The sequence below is a fragment of the Vanellus vanellus genome (genome assembly GCF_965231255.1).
Source record: "Vanellus vanellus genome assembly, chromosome: 7".
NCBI lineage: Eukaryota > Metazoa > Chordata > Aves > Charadriiformes > Charadriidae > Vanellus > Vanellus vanellus.
Window position 1 is genome coordinate 1868866 of NC_138912.1, and position 9928 is coordinate 1878793.

The 9928-nt window shown below is 53.7% G+C and overlaps 1 protein-coding gene across 1 annotated transcript in view; it reads left to right on the forward strand.

The window, feature by feature from the left end:
* The first annotated feature begins 5233 nt into the window (after positions 1 to 5233).
* The window catches only part of EBF3 (EBF transcription factor 3), a 120739-nt gene continuing 116044 nt past the window's right edge, over positions 5234 to 9928 (forward strand). Inside the window, exons 1-4 of the mRNA XM_082486339.1 lie at positions 5234 to 5704; positions 5936 to 6092; positions 6527 to 6590; positions 7297 to 7352. Of these exons, the coding sequence (XP_082342465.1) occupies positions 5571 to 5704; positions 5936 to 6092; positions 6527 to 6590; positions 7297 to 7352 (411 nt within the window). The 5' untranslated portion in view covers positions 5234 to 5570. The remainder of the gene's footprint in view (positions 5705 to 5935; positions 6093 to 6526; positions 6591 to 7296; positions 7353 to 9928) is intronic.

The window sequence follows — 9928 nt, forward strand, 5'->3', positions numbered from 1 at the left end:
GCGTTGGCATAGGATGTCAGCGGATCCCTCCAGGGCAGAGCGAGCCCTGACCATGAAAGAGTTAAGGTTTATATTATTCAGTAGAGGTCTTGTTAGGATGTAATCTGCATTTTCTAACTACTGCGTAATAAAAAGTGAGAAGTTTTGAGACACCTTTCTTGATTATACCTTTGGCGATACTTTAGGTTTTACATTTAATTTGCATTTTGTTCTTAGTGAATATTGAAGTCTTGAGTGGAGGATTGAATTTTATTAGGACATCTGGACTGACAATATCAAATCAGACACCAACGTCCCAAAGCATGCTAAAATTTCAGAGTTAATTAGAACGAAGTGTGTTTAATTAAAGCCAATTATAATATCTGAAATTATCTGATCGATCCTTGTTTGTTCAGTTGGAGTCAGTTTATATTGTTCTCGCCGCACGACAAGACCTGTCCGGCGGCCAACTCCCCGCGGCCCCGGCTGCGCGCCCGCGCCCGTTCCGCGCCCCCACCGTGGGGGCGGCTTCCCCTCCGCCCGCCGGAGCCGCGACCACCCCCCCGCTCCCCCCTCCGGCCGCGGGGAGCGGGGAAACGGCGGTGGGCGGCCGCCCCGCAGCGTCCCCCGGGCCGCGCCGTCGGACAGGCGGGAGCCGCGCTGCGGCCGCGGGGAATTTCCCCTTCCGAGGAAAAAGCTCCCGTTGGATACCGGGCTGCCAGGGCTGGCACTGGGGCGCGGGGAAAGTTTAAGCCGTTTTTTCTTTCTTTTTCTTCCTCCCCCCCCCCCCTTTTTTTTTTTTTTGAAGAACTAATTCTTCATTTAACAATATCGGGGCGGCGGCCCGCGAAAACGCGCCTGGAGGCGCGCAGGGCCAAGCGCCAGTTGGAATAAAACACCCCTGCACCGACGGGGAGTTCCTTTACTGCGAGGCGGCCGCACCACCTCACCGCGCAGCCCGGCCGCGAGGCGCGCAGGGGCGCGCAAAGGCGCGGGAGGAGCCGCGTACGACCCGCCGAGGGACCCCGGCGCGGCCCGGCCCCGACGGCGCCCGGGCAGGGGGTTGGGACAGTGTCCCCCCCGGGGCCCCGCACCGCCCCCGCGGTGTCCTGCGCGGAGCGGGTCAGCCGGTTGCCGCTGCCTGCGCATCCCCGCGCCCGGCAGATGCGGGTGTCCGCACCGCACCGCTGTCCGTCTTCGGTTTCCAGCCGGCTTTTCCCCGGGCACAGGGATGCTCAGGAATTTGAATTCAAATATTGCGAGCAGCCCCCAAACCGGGTAAATAAACACCGGGCGGCGGGTGAGCCGCAGCTGCCCGCGGCTCCCAGATGCGCTGAGCGGGGCGGCCCTTCCGCACACTCTGCCCTTTGCGGGGCACCGGGGGCCTTTACCGACAGAGGAGCGGGGGCGAAACACCGGCGGCAGCTCCCAGCCCTCGCCCTGGGCTCGGTGCCGGGCCCCGGCTCGGCCTCTGCACGGCCGCCGCTCCGCCGCGGGCGCAGGTTGCGCGGATCCCCGGCGCAAGGGCCGGGCCGGGCCCCCCGCGGCGCTGCGCCTCCGCGTTAATTACCTCCTCCGCCGTGAATTTACGCCCTGAAGTACCCGCCGGCGGCCAGCCGCGGTACCCGGGCATCCGCCGCTCTATTGAAAATACCCGAAAATACAAATTTATCACTCCCCTGCAACGCAGGAAGGCAGAGTTAGCAGAGATTTGTTTCGGTTAAAGCGGGCATAAATTCCACCTACTGGACCCGAGCACGTCGGTAATGAAGGCGCCTTCGCACAATAAAATTGAAATACGCACCTTGGCGAGCTTGCGCGGGCCCGGCCGTGCCCCCCGGGGCAGCGGGGGGCAGGCGGAGGGAGAGCCGCGGCCAACGCTCGCCTCTCCCGGCGGAATTTCCCGCTAGGAAAGTTTCTGGGGTGGGAACCGCTGCGGGGGGAGAGGAGGGGGCGCGGAGCCGGGCGGTCCACGCGGGGCCGCGGCGGAATTCACGGTAAAGTAAATACGGGCTCAAAGTTTTGTGATTTATAAACGTGAAATGGGGGAAAGAAAGAAAAAAGAAAGAAAGAAGGAAAGAAAGAAAGAAAGAAAGAAAGAAAGAAAGAAAGAAAGAAAGAAAGAAAGAAAGAAAGAAAGAAAGAAAGACAAAGAAAGAAAAAAAAAGAAAAACAAAGAAAGAAAAAAGAAAGAAAAAAAGAAAGAAAAAAGAGGAAAAAAAAACCCAAGTGAAATGATTAAAATAATAGTCCCGAGGGGATTGTCCCGAGGAAAAAAAAAAAAAATAAAGTTTAGGAGAATCCTATACCGGCTGTGGAAATGAGGCTATCAATTTTAATCTGCGCGACCCACGTACGGCGTGTGATTATGTGTGATTACGCGGTGCGGGGCGAGAGGCGAGGCCGGGCTGCGAGGCGTGATTTACCGCGGCCGCGGAGCTCTCCCGGCCCGGGCGTTGGGTGCGGGGGCCACGGAGCGGGGCCGGGCCGGGGGGGGGTGGGATGGGGGTGGTGTATGGGGGGGGGGGACGGGACAGCTGGGTTGCGGCCATCTGACCGGCTCCGCCGTGACATCTGGGAGCCCACTGGTGTGTGGCACGCGAATCGCTTGATGTCGCTATTTAAATGCAAATTTGCGGGGGGGATCACTGAAGCCTCACCCCGTAAATTCACACAAAAGGGAGACTTGGCGCGCCGCGCCGGAGGAGGAGGAGGTGGAGGAGGAGGAGGAGGAGGAGGGCTGCGGAGCCGGGAGGGCTCGGGCCGCCCCCGGCAGCCGCGCACACCCCCTGCCCGCCCGGCGCCGGGCCGCGGCCGGGGCCCCGCCGGCTCTCCGCTGCAAGGTGCCGGGGCGGCGGGCGGGCATCCCCCCCCATCCCCGGTTCTGCCGCCCTCCCCCGGACCGGGACCGGCTCGGGGACAACTTCTCCGGGGGGGAGGGGAGGGGACGGGGACGGCAAACCCCCCCTCCCCAAGGGATGCGGGGCTGGGAGCGGTGCGGAGCGGGGAGCATCCCGGGCGGGCTCCCGCCGGCCGACAGCTCGCAGCCAGCCGCGGAGTCACACACACACACACATACACACACACACACACAAAAAAAAAAAAAAAAAAAAAAAAAAGATAAAGTTGGTGAATGATAAAGACCGTATTTTCCACGCTTTGGGTGCAGGACCAGATGATCTAGAAAATGAGCTGAAATAGATTCAGCCTCAGAGCCTGTTGTGAAGAGCAGCTGATTCCCCCATTTCTGGCCAGATGGCTTCTGAACACAGATTTGCATTCATTTTCGCTTAATATCGTCCAAAATAGTGGGGCAGCTGCATTTGTTGTCAAAAAGGTTTAAAACTCCCTTTCTTTCTGGGGCAGGATCGTTACCTTATGTGATGGGCTTATGGAACTTTTTTTTTTTCTCCCCTCCTTAGTCAACAGTATCAGATTTAAAAGGATTTGTTTTAAAACCTTCTAATTTGGTAATCAGATTTAAATCGCCTTGGCGCGTGTAATCTGAATTAAAGATACTGTAAATGATTTTAAGCATTATGCTTTCGTTAGCTGAGGGAAGAACCAACTTCGGCATTGTTCTGTGCATTTTAGGAAAGATGTTACAATTATAGCGTTGTTGGGCATTTTTACCTTATTTTTAGGAGGGCGGATTTTGCGCGCTGGGGGGAACCGGCAGCCCCCAGCCCCCGGCGGCCGCCCGAGGTCCCCAAATGTGTCCGTGCCACCAAATGCCACCTCCAGCCCGAGCACCGCATTGTTTGGGAACTTTGGCTCGCTCGTCCCTCCGCGATAAAAGTGCGAGGTTTTGTAATCTGCTCTACTGTACCTCAAAAGCTCCGGGCTGATTATGAATACAGGAATTTTCTTTTAATTTATCATGAATAGTTTCCATACACTTTGATTTAAGGTTATTAACATTCTATAGACAGTGGCATCTTTAATATGTGGCGATCGCTTCTAAAGACTAATCTCATTACCCTCAAATAGTCATAAAATATGATTTTATTATACTTACGTATTTAATTAGACGGCCAGCAATGTAATGGATTTTGAGATCGGGTAGAGCAACAGCTTTGATAATTCACTTATCTTTGGCAATAGTCATTAACCCCCAACACCAGCAAAATAGATTGCTTTCTAACACTTTTTTTTTTTTTTCCCTTTTTCCCTCACCCCTTGGAGAAAGGATCGGTGGTGGGGGTGTCTCCTGATAACGCAAATCGGACTTCGATTTTCTCCGATTAATTAAAATATTAAGGCGCGGACCTTGGCAATTCACATAAAAATAATAAAAAAAAAATATTTTTTTTTTTTTTAAAAAAAGGGAAGTCCTAACCCACACTGGGCGGAAAAAGCTCATCACTCTAGGCGGATATATATATATATGGACAAGGCGGACATATAGCTGTGGAGGTCCATGCGTGTGCGCGCACGAAGCCCTCAAATACATAGCGATATTTGGGTGCGGGGGGGGGTGGGGTGGGGATGATGCTGGAGGGGTGCTGCACCCTTTGTCCACCCTCTTGCCCCCCAACCATCCCCTCCACGGGGGTCGCAGCCCCCTCCTGCGGCCCACGAGGGGGGGTTTCACCAGTGGTGGGTTCCTCGAAGATACTTTGAAGAAGGTATTTGGGGACGCGCTCCTGCCCGGCCCCGCTGCCCCCCCCCGGACCCCCCCCCCGCCACCTCCGGTGGCGGGGGGGGGGTCCGGGGGGGGGCAGCGGGGCCGGGCAGGAGCGCGGCAGCAAGCGACTGAACCCCACGCTCCATATATGGCTCTGACCCCGCCCGCCGCCTACGTCATCAGTGACGCCACCTCTCCCGCCGTGGCGGGGGCCCGGCTCCCGGGGAAGGGCGCGCTCCTCGGGGAGGGAGGGCCGGGCTCTGCGCGCCTCCGTCCATTCCGTGAGACGCCACGGGCCCGCGCCCCGTTCTCCCGTGTGCCCGGGAACACCTCCGCGGTAATCAGTATTTTTTTTTTTTTTTTCCCCCCTTCTTCTTCTTCCTTTTTTTTTTTTTTTCCTCTTTTTTTTTTTTTTTTTTTTTTCCTCCCCCCCGTTTATTTGTCTTTTGGAGCAGGAGAGGCTTGCCAGAAAGTGGTCGATTCAGCAGTGTCCTGAAGCTTTTTTTTTTTTTCCCGAGGCCGGTTTTACTAGGATGACACCACGTTGAGCGCGTCTGCAAACAACAACAAAAATATTTATTCTTTTACCCCCCCTCCCCCCCCCAAAAAACAAGCAACCTCGCAGTGTCGCCGGCTGCAGTTACACTTTTTCTTTCTTTTTTTTTTTCTTTTTTCTTTTTTTTTTTTTTTTTAAACCACCAAACTGGAACGCCATCCAACTCGCTGCACAGAAGTACTCAGTAAATTGTTTATGTCGTGCCAATACAGGACAGATTGAAGAAGGAAGCAAGACTTGAACTGGGCTTTTCTCCTACTGATCACAGGGAGTAAAGTCATCTCTTATATTCCAGTCGCCAAGGAGAGAGAGAGAAAATCAAGCGACAACCAACCCACCCCGTATCTGACATTTCCCTCCATTTTAACCCCTTTTGGTTAGGAGCTGGTTTTGCCCAAATTTGTTTTAATGTTTGGGATTCAGGAAAATATACCAAGAGGTGGGACGACCATGAAAGAAGAACCGCTGGGCAGTGGGATGAATCCCGTCCGCTCGTGGATGCATACTGCGGGGGTAGTGGATGCTAACACGGCCGCCCAAAGGTACGTCTGCCAAATCCTCTCCCGGCGGTTTTCTCCTCCTGTATTTCTCATCCCGGCCGTAAATCCCCCCCACTCCCCCCCCCACCCCCGCCCGCCCCGGATCAGTTACAGCCTCCCCGCTCCGCGCCTCTCCGCGCCGCTCCGCGCTCCCCGCATCCCCCCGCGGCCGCGGAGCCTGCGCGCCCCTTCCCCGCCGCTCTCACCCACGCCTTGTCTTGTTTTCTCCCGCAGCGGCGTGGGGCTGGCTCGGGCACATTTCGAGAAACAGCCGCCTTCCAATCTCAGAAAATCCAATTTTTTCCACTTCGTCTTAGCTCTGTACGACAGGCAGGGGCAGCCGGTGGAGATTGAGAGAACAGCTTTTGTGGACTTTGTGGAGAAAGAGAAAGTAAGTCTGCCTGTTACCTTATTTTATTTTATTTAAAAAAAAAAAAAAAAACAAACCCAAACCAAACCAAAAACCAAACCCAAACCCGTTTAAGTGTGATTTAATTGATGAAAGATAATTTTCAAGCCCGGCAGCCCTAACGGTACTCCAGAGGCGCTCAGACCACGTGCGGGTTCCCCCGTTATTACGGCCGCTCCGAACACATCCCCCCGGTTAGAAACTTACCGCCGCGTCCCCGACTTATTTTTCACGCAGGGAAAAACGGCTAAACGTGACATATTTGCACCGAGATAATGACATCATCAGCGCTCCACAAAGTGGGCTGAATTTCTGCAAACTATTAATTCCGAGCCGCTTCAGGGACGAGAAAAATGTACGTCAGGAGGAGGGAGATAATTTTCATGCTAAATGTAATTATTTATCGTTACTTGCAGGAGCCAAACAATGAAAAAACTAACAATGGAATTCATTATAAACTTCAGTTATTGTATAGCAATGGTAAGTTGTCGTTACCTCATTTTTGAACGTCTGTGTGCCGCAGAAAAGTCTTACTTTCTTTTTCAAGGCCTTTTGGAAAAGGATATAAAGATTTTGAGATTAAAATTACACGCGTGTAAACACGGCTCTTTCCTTGGCATATAAGGAAAACAAAACATAACCGATCAATAAGTCAATGGTACTTCACATGATTAACCGGTTGGTCTTGAAGTGGAAAGTAAAAAAGGGGATCGATAGCTGCTCCAGCAGAACATCACTTTTAAGTGACTTTTTTCACTTTTGCGAATTAATGGTAATTGTTGGGACGGGGTGAGCGCGGGGAGCGGGCAGAGCGGAGCCCCGGCCCCGGTTCCCGCGGGGGGACGCGGTGTCTGTCCGCCCCAGCGCCCGAACCGCCCCCGCTCTCGCCTGGGATCCCCCCAGCCCTGGCCGGGGGTCCGGCCGCAAATCGGCCCGGGGGAGCTTCCCGGGGCACGGCCCCCCAGGCGCCAGGATCAGGAACAGGCGAGAACTCTGTCACTAGGTGATTTCTGGATTTTTTTTCAATTATTATTATTTATTTTTTTTAATTTTATTGTTAAGCCTGGCGCGGGTGCCGATCCCTGTCCGTCGCACTTAATTGCCTGACCTCATGCTTTCATTATGTAATTTGGGTGGTTCGCTGTTGAAATCCTGATAGGAATTTGTCTCTGCTTTCCCTCCCCAGGAGTTAGGACAGAGCAGGACCTGTATGTTCGTCTAATAGACTCAATGACCAAGCAGGTGAGAAAGTTTACGCTTTTCTAAACCCGCAAGTTACTAAGTTTGTATTTTGCCCTCGCCTGGGGGGGAGGGGGGGGGAGAAGGGAGGCTATTAGGCCGATAGACGGCACCTACTTTTAATTTACCTGAGCGAGTAATTCGGATACCGATTACTGGAGTGTATTTTACAAAGCGAAAAAGGTGTGTTGTTGCTATTCGAGAAAGCGTTGGCATCATTAAATAGTGTGTGTGGCATTAAGTACAACGTCATGTGAACAGATGTTTGATATAATTAATTTAGCATAGGAGAGAGGAAAGGGGGAAAAAAAACCCGCCAAGTTGCACAGATTTATTTTTAAATGCACTTCGTAACTTTTTTTTTTTTTTTGGTGGTATTTTTCCTCGGTGAGAACTGGGCAGCCCTCTTCTTTAGGCGCTCCGAAACTGGCCGGGATTAGTCCTTTTCTTTTATAAATGCGACGATCTAGTAACGCGAGACGTTTATTTGGATTTAAAAGTTAAATGTGCTGAGGTGAAAAGTCATCTTGTTCTCCTCTAGTCCATATTCACCTCTCAGCCCCCCATCTCCATAATTCAAACTCCGTGCTCCAGGGGTCACCCAAACCCGTCCGTTTCCCTGAGATCAGCTTCTGTTTCTTCCTCAAACCTCTGTCATACCTTGTAAATAACATAATTACAAGCAGTTCCTTATTAAATTATTTAACCTGTCTTGGTCAACTTTTCCGATGATAACTACGTGTTATCAGCGTTGCACCGCAGCAATTAAAGACAGAAAGCTACTTACTAGCTTTGGATTTTATCAACTTTTTTTTTTTTTTTTCCTGGAGAGACATTTCACGATTTTATTCTTTTTTTCTTGGGGGGGGGGGGTGGTGGATGGGGAGGAAGGCGAGAATGGGGAATAATTTACAGTGTTCTGGAAATCAGATACCAGAGCTGGAAATTAAAACCATTCCACCGACCCGCCGGTTTTTAACACCCCCGGGCCGAGGCAAGCCTGCCCGCGCGTATTATTTTTGTTAACTTTACGGTCCCCGAGCGAGAGGCGGGCGAGACCTTCCCCGGGTCGGGATGAGCCCCGGGATGGGCCCCGGGTGCGGAGCGCAGCGCGGAGCGGCCCCCGCACCCCGCGCAGGCGGCGGCCGCGCTCCCACCCGGCGGAAACTTTCTGCTTTTTTCCACTAAAATCGGGCTGGGTCTCAACCCCCCCCCCCCAGTAATAAAATAGTGTGATTTCCCCCCCGGCGAAAGGCAGAGCTGCAGGAGAGGCAGAGTCCCTCTGACAAAGAGGAAGGCGTTGTACCCTTCAGTAATTATTTCAATAGGTTACAGAGGAGCCTTTTAAACTCTGGAGCGCTCTCGAGTTGACAATGTGGGTTTATTTCCTTTGTATATAGCGGCTAAATGTTTTCGGAAATCGCTGTAGTAGTCTAATTAAGAGGCTTACTTAGACAGCTATAAGTTTCGTTCCCGATGAATGCGGGAGCGAAGAGGATACGTTTTAAGTACACTTTTATTGTTCGTTTAGGCTCCGTACCTTTGCAGCAGAAAGAGTGCTGAAAATAAAGGCTTTTAATCTCTCCTCACTGACGGGAGAGGGGGAAAAAAAAATAGCCCAGTAACTGATCAAAGAGTCAATGGCGCTGAACCGACAGTTTATGGATTTCTGTTTGTGCTACAAAATAAAAAATAAATCACTTATAAATACGTGGTTTCATCAGAGGAAAAGTAACAATCACCAGAAGTTATATGGCACGCTGCAACAACAAACAGGCGCAGCCACAGGCTGCTTGTTATGTCTGCGCTGTCATATATTACCCCCTCACTTTGCAAAACAATACCTGCCGGCGGCCCCCCCCCCCCCCCGCCCCGCTCGGCCCCGCCGCCTCCCGGGGCTGCCCGAGCGGCAGCGCGGCCCCGGAGGGAGCCCTGCTCGGGATTAGGCTCATCAGCCCCCCCCCCCCCCCCAACATCCTTCCCCCCCCCCACTAATTAACACCGGGGGATGGTTGCAGGGGGCCGCCTCTGCACCCCGGCCCCGGGGTCGCGGGCAGGCGAGCCCTCCCGGCTGGCAGGCAGGGAGGCAGGCAGGCAGGGATACAGGCAGGGAAGCTGCTCCGAGCCCGGCGAGGCGCTCCCCCGGCCCGGCGGGCGGCGGGAGCGGAGGGGCGAACCCGCACCTCGAGCTCCGCACCATCTGTTAGAGCCCATGCTCAAAACCCACTCAGCCGTGCGCCCAGACACTGCCTTTTTACCAGAGAAAAATCATTGTTAGCAGTTTCAAAATAAACACCAGATTGCCCATTAGCACTTTCTTCCCAAATATCATCCGGTAATAACCATATTGCTGTGCACGCTCCTGGGATTCCTCAGGGCGTTCAGGCACTTCTGGGGGGGGGGGGGGGTGGGGGGGGTAGCACAAAATGCTCCGAGAACTCCTCCGAAAAGGCGGCGGGAGCCGCTCGGCGGTGCCCGGTGCGGTGGGGCGAGCGGGGCCGGAGCTCTGTCCCCCCCCCGGTGCTGCTCCTCCCGGCCCGCCGGTACCCGCCGCGGTGTCACGCCGCTTCCACTGCCCC